We start from the raw sequence: 14,667 nt of genomic DNA, 5'->3' as shown, positions 1-14,667 counted from the left end.
ACTAAGCCACTGACATTTCCCGTTAGCTCTCATGATTCATGGTGGTGGGCATATGACGCTTTCCCGCAAGGCAATACGCCCCGCGCAGACCAGCTTTCTCCTTCAGAATGGCCTCCTTCCAGTGAGCATTGACTACCGTCTCTGCCCGGAAGTTAACCTCATCGACGGTCCTATCGCCGACACCCTGGATGCGTACAAGTGGATCACGACCTCCTTGCCCAAGTTGGCACGGACCAAGGGCATCTTGGTTGATCCGGAGCGGGTTGTGGTCATCGGCTGGTCGTCCGGAGGTCAGCTTGCCATGACAACTGCTTGGACAACCAAGTCCGCTGGCATGAAACCTCCACTTGCCATTCTAAGCTTCTATGGCCCCACGGACTTTGAGTCAGGGGATTTAGATGCGCGTAGAGCGGAGGAGTACCCAGAGAGGACCATGAAGATGAAGAATATCATCAACGCCCTGCCCAAGAAGCCACTCACTCAATACGATGGCAACGGCACTGACAATACTGGCATGGGTTGGGTTCGCCCCGGCGACCCACGCTCTGAACTCGTGCTGTCGCTCTTCAAGGAGGGTAACGGTCTTCCCCTTCTCCTGAACGGTCTGCCTAGAGCCAGCAACGAACAAGACAGTTTCGAAGAAGACTCGGAAGACTCTGATAGCTCAGACAATGACTCTGAAGATGAAGGAGATGATATTGGCACATGGCTTCGCGCTCCGGATGCTGAACGCGTCGCAGCCATCAGTCCGCTCGCACAGCTACGTCGCGGCAATTACACAGTCCCGACCTTTATCATCCATGGAACCAAGGACGAGATCGTCCCCTACCACACCGCCGCTGCTTTCGTCGATGCGCTACGTGCAGCTGGTGTTGAGGGACAGCTGCTCACTGTACAGGGAGCTAGGCATATCCATGACGTGGCGTTGAAACCGGATACCAAGCGTTGGGACGAGACAGTGGCTCCCGGTTATGAATTTCTTTTACAGCATTTGAAACGTTGAGTTGTATCATATTTCAAGGCGTTTGGCTTTTTGGGTTTTTCTGCGGCGTTGGAGATAGATTTTGTTCTACTGTATTTCTAATTTTACATCCTGTCATGTCTTTCCAACGAATATTTCATATTCTACGATCACAACGTCCGTCTCACACCCTCTGGCCGTGACCTCGACCTCGTGTCATCGATTCTGTCCCACGAAAATCCTCGTTCGCCACAAATTCGATGTGACTCTGTCCCACTCTCAGTTTCACGCTCATCACATCATGAAAGCATCAATATCTTCTTAGTACCCACACAGCCCACGTCACCACATCTCCGCGTCTTCGCATCCGTTCGGCGGAAGACACGTCTCAACAACTACCATCCCCCAATACTGATCGTACCGACCGACTCTACTCACGTCGTCGAATAATCATGTCACCGGAGACCTATTGGTCGGTCTACGGCGCTTGACTAGCTAGCGACTGTATCCATACCGGCTATGCGGTCTCCGGCAATATTGTAACGGTCAAAGCGATAGCGTCGGGAATATCGGCCGTAGATGGGGCCGATATGTGGGTTTATTGTTGAAGTGAGTATAAATGTGGATGTAGACGTGGGTTCGGGGTCGGGGGAGAGTGCATTCGGTGACTATTTTGCAAAAGTGGCCGAATGGCGTGGTGGGGGCTTGGTGGGCTCGGTGTGGGCGTTGGGGGTTCGGGCCGATTCTGAGAGGAAGTTGGAAGGTGGATGAATTGTAGAGAGTGACAGTATGTTTTGGGTGGGTGGTTTGCGGTGCGTGAGGTTTGGGGGTGGAAGGGGTGTTGAAATGGTAGGAGGGGGAGTTGTAATTTGGCAAGAGGAAGATAACTTCTGTAAACTACTAGATATGCTGAGCGCGTCGTTGGTTTGATCAAATAGCATAATCTATTTGGTAGAGAGCGAAGATTTTATGACATGCCTAGATTATCCACGATGTTCTCCTATTGCAGATCCAGTATGCCCCAGCCATGCACATGCCCTCAAAGTTCCAACTATCAATACCAATACAATCACATCCTCCTCGGTGTCAGACGCAGATTCAAATCTGGTTTCTCGCGCATAATAAACACTCTCTGCTTCTCAAGAGCAAACTTGTCGTCGGCCAGCTGCCAGTCAAACTGCCACACCAGACGCGCGAGAATCAACTTCATTTCCGCCAGAGCAAGGTTCTTGCCCACACAGTTACGCGGCCCAGTGCTGAAAGGCTGGAAAGCATCCTTCATGTCGTTTGAATACTCGCTCGGTGCGTTCGAGAGCCAGCGTTCGGGGGCGAAACGTTTAGGGTACGCGAAGTTGCTGGCGAGGTGGTATGCGGGTTGTTGGGAGACGTTGACAATGGTCTGGGTTTGGTTGGTTAGAAGGAGTGTACTGGGGGCATTTGGAGTTAGAAATTGACTTACTCCTCCTGGCACAGCATGACCTGCGACTATGGCACCACCTTTTGGCACGATCCGCTGCAGACCCGCAGGAACAGGCGGGTAGATGCGCATGCCCTCGCTGATCGTAGCCTGCAGTACTTTGAGCCCAGCAACGCTGATCATATTGATATCCTCCTTCTTGCTGAAAGCGCTCGTAACCTCTTCCCGCAACGTGTGCATAGCCCCTGGGTTCGTCGCCAACAAGTACATGATTCCACACAGGGCCGTCGCGACAGTTTCGCTCCCGCCGGAGATGAAGATCCCGGCGTTCGACTCCATCTCCTCGATACTCATGCCTTTTTCGTCATTGTGGCGTAAGATGTACGTCCAAAAGTCCGATCTATGCGGTTGTTCGCCCGCAGCAAGCCGTTTATGGACTTTCTCGGCGCTGAGCTTGATGTGCTGGAAGCGTCTCTTGATGTCCTTCTTCGGCAAAAGAGCGATGATTAAGGGTGTAAAGGGCTTGAATAGCCTTGCCGCGCCAAAGAGCGAAAGGGCCTTGATGAAGGGGAACAACAGCTCTACCCAGGGGTGGTATGCGCCGCTTGAAAGACAACCAAATGGCTCACCGAATGCTAAATCACCAACGATGTCGAAAGCCGTCCATTCGAGCCAGTTCTTCACATTGACCTCGGTTGTAGACTGCACTTCCAGAGCACTCGTGAGCTGGTCGATGTAGCGCATGACAATGCCCTCCTGGGCCCGTAACGCCTTATCGCTAAAAGCATGGTTGACTAGCCTGCGTTGCCGCGAGTGATCTGCGTTGTTGGCTGACAGTATGTGGTCGACTGTCTTGTGGCTGCGCGTCATGCCCCATTTGGGGAAATTCCGGTTGGGTCCGTGACCATAGATGTCTGTCCATGCTTCTGGTGCAATGAAAGATACCATATCTGGGGCAATACGCACGGCATCGCCATATTTCGCGTGCAAGGCAGTGAGTTCATAAGGTAGGTATCCGCTGAGTATGGATTTTGCGTGAGGAACATGCGATACTGCTCGGCTTGCAGGGCCTGGGAATGCTTTGAGGGGGTGGAGGGCTAGGCGATAGATGGCGCGGAGTATCAGGAAAGAGACAATCTGGATGGTGTCAGTTTAGAAACAAGCAGGAAGAGTCAATCGCTTACACCAAGAGCAGCGATCAACCATTTCGGAAGATGTGACATCTCAGTAGCATATGGCACTACCATCCTGTCCGATTGACCTACTGAAGCTTGTAATTGTGAGACATTCTATCAGGCGATTCTGCAAGAAGTCGCAATAGCTGAAGTCTTCACGGTGTCTTCCATTTCGGCATCGGTCAATTTCCTGATTTGCAGCTCGGCTATATACTTTTTCACATGATCTCGCCTCGAATGAGTATACTGTGGTATCGAGTAAAAGCGTTGTTGGTGGGGATGGTGGCGTTATGGGTTCCAGGATAGAGAGTACAGGCTACGGTATGTAAGATGCACCTGCCTACATGTATACCACGTTCATGGTCACGTGATTCAATCCCCACTTCAGATGTACCAATTCAAACGCATTGAGCCCAGACCTGTAGACATCGCACAATGTGGTAATAGTTTCTCAGAATAGAAATGTTTAAAAGAGCAAAAACACTAATTTTCCAACGTCCCGGGGCCAGCTAAATGACTCCAGGGCAGATTTCTCGTAAACGCGCAGAGAGCTCCTCCAAGAATCTCTTTTTCGCCTCTTCCATATCCTGCGTCTTCGAATTTCCCGTTAGACTAAACAAGCATACGAGTCAGCCTCATCCTGAATCCATCACAGGTAACGGTGGCAAACTTACTCTTTGCAAACATCGCAGTCCATGAGGAAAGCACCATGGCACTCCTCTCCGAGTTCCGCTTTAACTCCATCGACAAGATTGCGGCTACCCACCTCCGCCGAGCGCGCGACTATACCAATCATGAAACGTCTAAGAACTCCAACAATCCAGCTCTCGTCGTCTTGTACAATGTTGCTTTTGCACAAGCCGGGCGTTAGACACGCAATGACTACGTTTGACTGCTCGGAAAAGGGGTATCGCTGCGCCATATCGCGCACCGCCCACATGAGCAGGAGTTTAGAGACGCCGTAGCTGCAGTTACTCGTTAGCAAAGATGCGCCGCGTGACATGTTGGGCCTTGGGCAAATTCACCGGTTCTTCATATCAGCTGTCTGTTCGGAGTTGAGAGCCGTTAGGATACTACCCTGAGCAGACTTCTCCTTCAGCGGCGCGATGAATTGGAGATCGCTACCAACGAATGCCAATCTTCCCCGACTACCCGTTTTAGCTGCAGACTGTTGTAGCTTGGGAAGAACGAGGTAGCCTAGAAGTACGGGGCTGATGACGTTGACAGCCATCTGACTTTCGCATCCTTCGACTAGTTTGAACTTGCTGGTCATGATGCCTGCATTTTGTATCACAGCGTCCAAGCGGTCCAGCGTGTTGATGCGTTCGCCAAATTGCTTTATGGACGAGAAACTGCCAAGATCTAACTCCCAGATCTCGATATTGCTTGAAGGAAGAGAAAGAGCTGAGGAGATCTCTTCTGCCGCCTGCTTGCCTTTGGTGACATTCCGCACTGCGAGGATGAGCTTGGATGCTCCTAAGCGTAGTATGTGTTTTGCAGCTTCGTAGCCGAGACCAGATGTGGCGCCTGTTACGACAACTGTTTGGTCCGAGAAGTCGGAGTTAGGAACCGGCGGGGTCACAAAAAATTGCGAATGAAGAATCGTAGTTGCGAAGCCCATGGTTGCAAAGTTATGATGATAATTGACGATACATCAGCGATTTGGGGGGCTTCCAACGTGTATACGTTGGCGTTTACTTTACAAAATCTTAACTCCGAATGTGATATCTCCGTGTTAGTGTTGATATCTCCGTGAGTAGCTTTCAAATTTCATTCGAGATGGTAGGATTGTGGTGGATACAAGCTACCGAATCGAATGTCCCCGAAACGGACCGATACGCCCGACTTGTTCATTCACAAATGCGGTACATCGTGTATATAGGTATGATGCTTCAATTGATATACTATACTTACGCATTGTCAGTATTACTTCTCTACACTAAAGGATGGCGGCCGTTCAGACTCTTCCTACTCCCATGGGAGGTACTTCGACATACTTCGACACCGATGCCATTGTTGATGGTTCAGCACCCAAAGTCGCGAACAGCGCTGGTTTCTTCAATGTCGCAGTCGCAGCCAATCATGTAAGACTCTACCATACCGTGTAGTGGGTCCTTGGAAACATGGCTGATAGATGACTGTAGAAAGAAGGTGCTGAAGAGCTTGCACTTTTGAAGTATGTATACAGCCGGCCGGACCTAGAAAAGCTACGTGGAAACCCAGATGCAGTCTGCAACGCCATTGACGACTTTGCGGACACAATTCCACGAGGGTTGATGACCATTGGAGCGGAGAAGCGTGCCTTTATCACAGACATGCTGGCTACTGCTGAGCCTGCGCCGACTCTGTTCCTCGAATTCGGCTCTTATGTTGGATACTCCGCCATCTGTCTTGCCAGCGCCATGGTAGCACGAGCGGGTCCGGGTCAGCGCGTTCGCTACGTATCGTTTGAGAAGAACCCCATCATCGCGGCTGTCGCAGCCAGTCTGGCGGATTTGGCAGGTCTGCGGGATGTTATCAGTATCAACGTTGGCCCAGCTGGCGAGTCGTTGATGCGTCTTGTTAAGGAGGGTGTAGTGACAAAGGGCACTGTCGATTTTATGCTCTTGGACCACTGGAAGGACTTTTACATTTCTGATTTGCAGCTGTGTGAGAAATCTTCCCTACTCAGGCCGGGCTCGGTCGTGCTAGCCGATAACATCATCTTCCCTGGTGCCCCAGAGTACCTAGCCTATGTACAGGCGGGTAAAGCGGAGATGTCGTCCGATGGCTTCAGCTATGCGACAAAGACTGCTGATTTTATCCTTCCTTTTGGAGGCCCAGTAAGTTAGCTTTCGGTTCTAAGAGTACCCTTGTTAACAAGAATAGGACCAACTGGCGATCTCCACCGTGTCGTAGGCCCTTATGTTTTGGGAAGGAAACAGTGCAAAGAAGAAGTTCCAGCCTGGTATTATGCAGTGATGATTTAGTGTCCAATGAAGAAACATATACCCCTTTTGTTATGATGACCAAACGTGCCTCTTGAAGCCCACAACCCAAATGTGCATCTAGTTTGTTCAAGGCCAAAGTTCAATGCGGCAGGTGGGAATGTCAACAATAGTACCGTACAAGGAAAGGATCGATGACCGACCCTTGTAGGAGCGTTACCCACGAGGATTGACATCATACAATAGGGTGCGCGAAGTACTAAATACATCTATTGTTAATCGCGACTTCTACTAAGAAAACAAACAAATTATATCCTTGTCTACCCAAATCTGGGAAATAGCCTCTTCGCCGCCCAACAATCGATAGACTCCCTCGCCTTATCACTCATATCCACAGCCGTAATCCTCTCAATCTGCGTCCCAATAGTCCCCTCCCTCGCAAAAGGAAAATCACTCCCAAACAGCACATGCCCCTCGTCCGCAAACTCGCTCAGCGCCTTGACCGGCCCCTCAAACCCCGTCAATGCGAGATCAAAGTAGAAGCCCCTTGCCTCTCTGATGAATTCCTCTGCGCTCTTATCTTTCAGCCCCAAATCAGCCGTCTGATGCGCGATTCGCGTAGCCACATACGGTAGCGTGCCGCCGCCATGCGACAGAATGATCTTGACATTGGGGAAATCGCGGATCGTGTTGGATGTGATGAGGTGAACAGCTGTACGAGTAGTTTCGTGTGGGAAATCAATGATGGGACGGGGGATACTAGGATCAGAGGGTGCACCCCAGGTTTGAGCAAAGGTCGGATGGATGAATATGACGGCGTTGCGGGCGTTGAGCTCTTGCCATAGGGGGCGAAACTCTGAGTGTCCTAGGTATTTGTCGGAGTAGCTTGATAGTAGAGCTACGCCGTCTGCTTTGAGGACGTCGAGGGCGTAGCGGATTTCCTCAAGACAGGCGAGTATGTTGTCAAGGGGTGGCACGGAGGCAAAAAAGCCGAAGCGCGTGGGGTGCGCAGTCACAATATTGGCGGCGTATTCGTTGACCCAGCGGCATAGGGCTGTGGCTTCTGAAGCTGGTTTGACGAAGGCGAGGCCGGGGGCGCTGAGGGAGAGGATTGAGGCGGAAATGTTGTTGCGGTCCATGAAGTCCAGATCTATTTCCACGTCCCAGGTTGGGAGTTTGAGGCCTTTGGGGATACCAGATGCCTCCTTCCATTCTGGCAAGGAACCGTTAGTTTTCTCTGGGATATGGATGGCTTTGGAGGCGATGCTCACTTTGCACGTACTCGGGCGGCAGCATATGGTGGTGGACGTCGATTTTCCCCATGGCGATCTTGGTCATGGCGTATCTGACCTCGCACGGATCTTTTTACAGTTTTCAATTCATCATGGCTTGCTCGATCGGTGTTGTGCTAGTACTTCGGCTTCTTTGCTTATTGATGCCGAATGGGGCTGTCGTGGTATCTAGCCGACTCTATTTTCATCACCGACTCCACAAATCGGGAAGAATGAAGCGGTGAGTAGTATACGAACAAAGTCTACGCGCCTTAATTGGTGTCGTCCACCCTGATGCAATCCTTCAGGTACCGCTCCTCATCCTTTGCCAAACATGGTGACTTTTCTCGTTCTCGGTCTGCTTTCTGTAGTCGGTCTGACTTCGGCGGCGACTCCAGGGAACATACAGAGTTACTTACAGAGTGAGCTCTCGTCCAAATCTGAAATTTATCTTTCTAGCTCCCAGTCCTACCAGACTGAGCTTACGGAGAGGTGGAATGCATACCAGGCGCCATCTTACGTTGTGGGCGTGAAACCTGCTACTGCACAAGACGTCTCCGCTATCGTGAGTCCCGTGGTCGTTTTTTGCTTAGGAAAAGAAGACTAATGACCAATGAACAGATCAAGTATGCGGCGCAAAATAACATCGCTTTCATGGGTACGGGTGGCGGTCATGGCTACACTACCACAACCAGTGCCGTCAACAATGGAATCAACATCGACCTCGGTGCTTTCAAGAGCATTTCCATAGACAAGGCAGCCAGCACAATGACCATTGGGGGCGCAGTCACCTTTGGAGAGGTCTTGGATCCAGTGTTTGCGGCTGGAAAAGAGATTCGTATGTTATCTCCTTCGGCATGTCCTGAACAGATGCTAACTTGTCTTCCCATCAGAAACTGGATCTTGCTCATGCGTTGGGTTTGTTGGCGCGACTCTAGGCGGTGGTATTGGCCCATACCAAGGTCTTCATGGCCTGATTATCGATGCGCTCCAGTCCGTTACCATGGTGACTGCCAAAGGCGACATTGTCAACGCATCTTCGTCTGAAAACAGCGATCTGTTCTGGGGCCTTCGCGGTGCTGGAATGAACTACGGTATCGTGACCTCTGCGACGTACAAGTTGGCGGATCAGACAAACGGCGGTCGTGCCTTGAACGGCGACTTCCTTTTCCCCGCCAGCGAGAACGCGACTGTGTTCAACATCTTGAGCAAGTTTGCTGGATACCAGCCAAATGCTTTGGCTCTTACTAGCGCCATCCAGTATTCGACTGATTATAACACGGTTAGTTGGATCACCCCTTCAGTATCGACGCAAGTTGCTTACTCGATCCACAGACAGTCATCATGGTCAACGCGGTATACATTGGCGCAGAGACCGAAGGAAGGAAAGTCCTCGCACCATTGCTTTCCACCAAGGCTCTCACGTCAAATGTCACCATGATCCCCTACAACCGCCTCATCTTGGAGAACCGCTTTGGCGTGGACCCCCTCGGTTGCATTGCAGGTCTTCCTCAAGCGGCTTACGGCTTGAACCTCTACAAATACGATGTTGCGACCTACCAGGCAGCCCTTGCTTCATGGATCGACTTCTACGACAAAACAGGACTGACAACCTCGTACATGGTGACAGAAATGTTTCCAACCAAGGTCACCCTCCAGACGGCAGACGCCGAGACTGCGTATCCCTACCGCAACACGATGGCGTATCTGTAAGTTTCTAGCCGCTACCGCTTGTATCATTCAGATTAGTACTAATGCATTCCCAGATTCATGAGTTTCAGTGGCTTCACGACTGACGAACAGAATTCTGCCATTGCAGATTTTGCCAAGGCGAGACGCGCAGACTTTGCGAAGCTCAATGGTGAAAAGGGACTCCAGGTATACGTCAACTATGCGCATGGCGACGAGGGACGCGATGCTTGGTACAGTACAGAGAAGCTCCCGAAGCTTGAGCAGCTCAAGAAGATGTGGGACCCACAGAGCTTGTTCAACTTCACAAACGGGTTCGCTTATTAGCAGGGTTGGACCTCCGAGTGGGTGAGTAGAGAGTCTGGAGGGGAGTGAGGAGTGATGTCTATAGTCATTGATTGAGGAGCCTGCCGTATCAATGTACATACTTGCAATCAGTCCTTTTGAACGCCTCCTACCATCCCTGTGACTGAGCAATTAGCAAGTCGTCCGCCACCATAATCAAATATTTTGTTTCCATTTTCCAGAACTTTGAATAACCCAAACCAGCACTTTTGACTCACTCCAAGCAAATCACGTCATCCTCCACTTTCAATCCTCCACCGCCGTTTTTCTCCCTCCACTCCAAACACTCCCGGGCCGCAGCAACCGCAATCTTAATTCCCTCACATCCTGTGAGGTAATATCGGTCATTTCCGCTCTCAGCCGTGGTCCCGAAGATTTTGGCTTCCAAGCTTTCGTAGTCCATCGTGAATACGCCATGCCTACTTTTAGGCAGGCATAGAAACAATTGGTAGTCCCCGAAGCAGTGAATGGACTCGAGCTTTCTGTAACCAACCACGCCTGTAGCTGTCAGCTTGATATAATCGTGAAGATGTACCATACGCCAGGATTTTGTACAGACATTTTGGAAATTCTAGTCGGTCAAGTGTCACACATACACCTTGATTGTATGCGTTATATGACTCCCAGATCAGGACGTGATTCAGGAGATCGATATGAAGACGCCCTTCTTGGCCACCGCCATCCTCTTCGGCGTTTCGATAGCCCTCGATGTAGATGTGTGTATAGGCTTTGTGGTCAGTGGGAGGTGAGGCCTCGCGTTTGAGGTGGGACGCATCATAAGATTCGTTGAATTTATCAAAGATCATCGTTACAGCTGTTGTGAATGTTGGTGTATCTGCTGCTATTTTGTCGAGATAAGTGGCCTTGATTGGCAAGCGGGTCTGTGTACCTATGTGGGTGGTAAGAGGTGTCGATGTCTGCATTGTGATGCTGCGAGTCTTTTTGCCGAGCGTCTGGGTCTTGGTATCCTCCTGTGTTGCATGTCGTTTCTTGTTCTGCTTTCCAGTTTTGACGCCGTTATCGACTCCATAGGTCCCAACCACACGGCCATCGTGCCTGAAGGAAAGCTTACTGCCTCCTTCGCCTCTGTAGGTAACATCGAGGATGCCGTCGACTTTTTCCAGATACATCTCAAGGCCTAGAGATATTATTGGCTGTCCATGTGCGGACTCACGATCCTGCTCTATCTGTTCGGTGTCTACAGTGTCTTCGCACTGAAGTTTGTGGAAGACGGTATAGGTGGCGTCGGCAGTAAACCGTAGCTCAAGTGTACCGTGGAGTTTGAGGAGATTGACGCCGAGGCCGTTTCCTGTGATGCGCTTGACCATGTTGAGTGATGTTCTGATGAATGCTGAATGCTGAAATGTGAGATTTGGGCTGGAGGAGACAGAAGGTATGAAGTGCGAATTGTGAAGATAAGTAAAAGAAACTTGATATGGTATGAAGAGTGCGTCGATTGGCTGACGCTTGTTCAGTTCGATATTGCAGGGGTGGATATGTGCTCGGTGAAGGCAGGTTTATATCTTATCAAGTTTCTCGTGTAAGGGTTGATGCTTGAAGATACAGTGCGCCACGAGAACAGGTTTACAGGTAATTATGATGATGTGAAGTCTCTAATGTTAACCTTGTAGCTCGGGAAAAGACTATTTTAAGATAGCCGAGTCGTTGACCAGGCGTAAGATGTGCTTCAAATTCTTGAGACAGTACTCCAAATTGATTCGTGATGCAATAATATTAGAAGCATGGTCTTGCGCTACAAAAGTGGGTGACCATTTCGGATCGGCGACGGAGGAGGCACTGAAGAAGACAAGCTGTGTCTTTCACATAAGGTAACGGCGATACTACGTTACACAATTCATAAATCTATGCGCGACCTTATGGAGAAAATGATTATGTGGTGGGTTGCTTGGCTGGTTGAAGTATGTCGAGGGGTGGGGAGTGGGAATCGCGTTAGCGCCTCACATGACAGCGCGTTGCGGTCTCCGAGCCCTGGAGCCCGCACACGTCAGCCTAGATGGCAAGCGCAATCACGACACCCATAACGAACATTCGCGCGGACCTGCAATTGAACAAACAATGCGCATACTAGCCACCAAAACGCCGCTTATCTGCTAGATCAAAACACCACGCCCCGCATCCATGTGGTTCCTCGAACACGAGAGCCTCTTTGGAGGAAAGCGCGTATGGCTGCGACCAGGATCACAGCAGCTCTTCGGTCGAACCAGGACTGTCGACCAGGACGGCCCGCAAGGAACGAATTGGAAGATTGACAACAAAGCTGTGTCGAGGAAACATGTCATGCTCAAAGTCTACGATGTGGCTCCAGAGGACGGTACAAAGCTGCACAAGCGGTCTCAGATTGAGGTCACCGACCTCAGCTGCCGGCAGGGAACTACAATCGACGACAAGAACACATTAAAGAGTCAAAAGGCGGAAGATGGGTCGATAAACTACAGTAGCGAGATATTGAAGGGGACAGAACACACCATCAGGCTAGCCCAGGGCTATGCGCCGTTCAGGATTGTGTGGCGGCCGGCTGTATTCACGTATGCGTCCAAAGAGACACGCGATGGCAAGGCCCGAAGCACGCGACTGCATGGCCTAGATATCAAAACTACGACCGACTTCGTATTCGACAAGACAACCCACGTCGTGTCCGCGAAACGAAACCTCCCCAAAGTCCTCTCGGGCCTGACGTCTGGCAAGCACATAGTCACTACAGAATTTCTCGATGCGGTCATCAGCGTTGCCACGGCATCGGTTGACGAAGAACAACATTACTTGCCCTCGAAGCTGGAAGAGGACTTTGATGCATGGTGGCCGACAGAGAAGGACTACGTACCGCCAGCGGGTGCAGAGCCAGTCGCTCGGCCACAAGAGATGCTGATGCCCGATCCGTCGAGATCAGAGGTATTCTCCGGGCTTACCTTTGTCTTCCTAAATGAAGGGCAACATAGCAGCTTGCTCGAACCCATCACGGGTGGAGGTGGGAAAGCACTGCTATTCAACGTTCAGCTGGGCGAGACAACTATACAAGAATACGTCGACTATGTCCATAGCGTTGCAGGTAAAAAACGGCGCGGCAAGGCTAGCGACAAGCTGCCAGTGGTCACGGTACGACTACCGGCATACCCTGACGCCATGGAGGAGTGGGCTGCAAATTTCGTAATCGGTGTTGATCAGGCACTTGGTCAGCGCTCCGTTCTACAAAATGAGTTTCTCGATGCAATCATCACGAAAGACCGAGCTTCCCTCCAGAGGCCGCCTACAGACTTGGGTAACACTCAATATACTGCGCCTGAGTCGTCCGCTGCGCGACGTTCAATGCGTACTACAACTCCCACATCTACTTCCAGAGCACCATCACAAGCCCCGGAAGAAGACACACCTCCAGCGGAAGAGCCTGCGAAGATCAATCCACGGAAGCGTATACAAAGACCGAAAACTAGTCGCTTTACTGGCTTTGATGACGATGAACCAGTCCCTAAAAAGAAGAAGGTTGAACATACTCAGATAGAAGACGTGCAGCAGTCTGCACCGCGGATAGCGACATCAGCAGCGGCTTCACAAGGGCGCACTGCAACAAACACGCAAAGCCAGACCACACCCCAATTACACGTTCAGGACACAATAGAAAAAGAAGAGCAGTTCGACTCGCTTTTTCCGACTGCTGCCAAGATGAGGAAGGAGAGAGCCGCTACCCGGGCGCCACCAGCGTCAGTTGAGCCCGAAGCAGGTGGACCAGTACAGACTTCAACTACAAAAGGCGTCGATGCACTAGCACGGCTGAACAAAGCAAAAGCCAGGGCGGAGAAAGACATCAACATCCGCGAGCACACACGCCAACGCATCAAGGAAGAAGAGGACAAGCGCAAGGCAGACGAAGAAAGTCTACGAGAAGCACTCGAAGGCGTAGACATTGGCGAACTCAAAAACCTAGCCCAGGTAGAAGAGATGGAAGTCCTCCCTCGACAGAACAGAGATATTGCACGCAATCCTAACCCCGCAAACAGCGACCGCTGGAACCCCGAATGGAACGGTCGCAAAAATTTCAAAAAGTTTCGTCGTCGCGGTGTCGAACAAGGCGTTCAACCGCGCAAGGTCATCGTCACACTCGAAGAAGCTCCACCTAAGAAAGGCATCGGTATCAGCGACACATTCCTACTCGAGGGCATCGAGCCTTCGTTGCGCTCTCGTGGAAGTCGCCAGGCTGTCGACTCCGATTCTGAGCCTGAAGTGGGCGGCTTCACACGGCGGAAACGTACTACACAGTCACAGTCGCAGCAGCAGCAAGTCGTCATCAATGTGGAAGATAGCGGGCCAGACGATGAAGAATTGGATCCGAGCGAGCGGACGCAGAAGAGTAGTGGACGTACGCAGAGGATTACGGAAACACAGTTGTCAACGAGTTCGCTGGCGCAGAGGGGGAAGAAGAGGCCGTCTGATGCTGAGAGTGTGCAGTCGACTAGTAAGCGGAGCAAGTATGGGAGGATTATCGACGATGATAGCGATGAGGAGGAAACGGGGTTTAGGTTTAAGCGGAGGACGTAGAGAGGGGTGTGTTAGTGTTCGTTTTTTGTGTGGCAGGAAATATGATACCCAATATACGCGGAGAAAAGTTTCCATTGTCGTCACATCAGATAGGTTGAGGGGTGGGTGTTTTGACTCCAAAAGCGAACATTCGTAGCATTCGTATAGATAACAGCGCCTAAACGCCATCCGCTTCTTCACTCGAGGCGGCGAAAAACCGTGCATAAAGCATGCCCTTCTTCCCGCAAACCCATGTCTTTGTTTGCGAGCAATATACCGGAGCTCCGGACTATGTACCCCGTAGTCCATCACAGCCCCCACCGCCGCTCTGCCCTTGCCTCCAGAACGCTCC

The 14,667-nt window shown here is 51.0% G+C and overlaps 8 protein-coding genes across 8 annotated transcripts; 4 read left to right on the top strand and 4 right to left on the bottom strand.

The window, feature by feature from the left end:
• Positions 1-31: 31 nt before the first annotated feature.
• PtrM4_039340 (Peptidase-S9 multi-domain protein) lies at positions 32-1,003 on the top strand (the record flags this gene model as incomplete). Its single annotated transcript, XM_066104323.1, has 1 exon — positions 32-1,003. One exon carries the CDS (start codon positions 32-34, stop codon positions 1,001-1,003), a length of 972 nt encoding a protein of 323 aa, XP_065958887.1.
• A 1,027-nt stretch (positions 1,004-2,030) lies between these two features.
• On the bottom strand, positions 2,031-3,625 carry PtrM4_039330 (CypX, Cytochrome P450; the record flags this gene model as incomplete). Its single annotated transcript, XM_001937718.2, has 3 exons — positions 2,031-2,360; positions 2,421-3,515; positions 3,563-3,625. The coding sequence occupies 3 exons, from the start codon at positions 3,623-3,625 to the stop codon at positions 2,031-2,033; spliced, it is 1,488 nt and encodes a 495-aa protein (XP_001937753.2).
• A 437-nt stretch (positions 3,626-4,062) lies between these two features.
• PtrM4_039320 (DltE, Short-chain dehydrogenase) lies at positions 4,063-5,174 on the bottom strand (the record flags this gene model as incomplete). The annotated part of the gene is made up of 3 exons (XM_001937719.1): positions 4,063-4,165; positions 4,228-4,518; positions 4,579-5,174. The coding sequence occupies 3 exons, from the start codon at positions 5,172-5,174 to the stop codon at positions 4,063-4,065; spliced, it is 990 nt and encodes a 329-aa protein (XP_001937754.1).
• A 325-nt stretch (positions 5,175-5,499) lies between these two features.
• On the top strand, positions 5,500-6,451 carry PtrM4_039310 (O-methyltransferase; the record flags this gene model as incomplete). The annotated part of the gene is made up of 3 exons (XM_001937720.1): positions 5,500-5,637; positions 5,698-6,375; positions 6,422-6,451. 3 exons carry the CDS (start codon positions 5,500-5,502, stop codon positions 6,449-6,451), a joined length of 846 nt encoding a protein of 281 aa, XP_001937755.1.
• Positions 6,452-6,800: 349 nt separating this feature from the next.
• On the bottom strand, positions 6,801-7,818 carry PtrM4_039300 (metal-dependent hydrolase TIM-barrel protein; the record flags this gene model as incomplete). Its single annotated transcript, XM_001937721.2, has 2 exons — positions 6,801-7,693; positions 7,752-7,818. 2 exons carry the CDS (start codon positions 7,816-7,818, stop codon positions 6,801-6,803), a joined length of 960 nt encoding a protein of 319 aa, XP_001937756.2.
• A 267-nt stretch (positions 7,819-8,085) lies between these two features.
• On the top strand, positions 8,086-9,767 carry PtrM4_039290 (GlcD, FAD-FMN-containing dehydrogenase; the record flags this gene model as incomplete). The annotated part of the gene is made up of 5 exons (XM_001937722.1): positions 8,086-8,316; positions 8,373-8,589; positions 8,645-9,033; positions 9,087-9,460; positions 9,518-9,767. 5 exons carry the CDS (start codon positions 8,086-8,088, stop codon positions 9,765-9,767), a joined length of 1,461 nt encoding a protein of 486 aa, XP_001937757.1.
• Positions 9,768-9,999: 232 nt separating this feature from the next.
• PtrM4_039280 (uncharacterized protein) lies at positions 10,000-11,113 on the bottom strand (the record flags this gene model as incomplete). Its single annotated transcript, XM_066104322.1, has 2 exons — positions 10,000-10,283; positions 10,321-11,113. 2 exons carry the CDS (start codon positions 11,111-11,113, stop codon positions 10,000-10,002), a joined length of 1,077 nt encoding a protein of 358 aa, XP_065958886.1.
• An 811-nt stretch (positions 11,114-11,924) lies between these two features.
• Positions 11,925-14,336, top strand: PtrM4_039270 (MIP-T3 domain containing protein; the record flags this gene model as incomplete). Its single annotated transcript, XM_001937724.1, has 1 exon — positions 11,925-14,336. The coding sequence occupies one exon, from the start codon at positions 11,925-11,927 to the stop codon at positions 14,334-14,336; it is 2,412 nt and encodes an 803-aa protein (XP_001937759.1).
• Positions 14,337-14,667: the final 331 nt, after the last annotated feature.

The sequence above is a fragment of the Pyrenophora tritici-repentis genome, chromosome 10 (genome assembly GCF_003171515.1).
Source record: "Pyrenophora tritici-repentis strain M4 chromosome 10, whole genome shotgun sequence".
NCBI lineage: Eukaryota > Fungi > Ascomycota > Dothideomycetes > Pleosporales > Pleosporaceae > Pyrenophora > Pyrenophora tritici-repentis.
The sequence above is the reverse complement of the archived record's forward strand: the minus strand, read 5'-3'. Positions and strand labels throughout refer to the sequence as shown.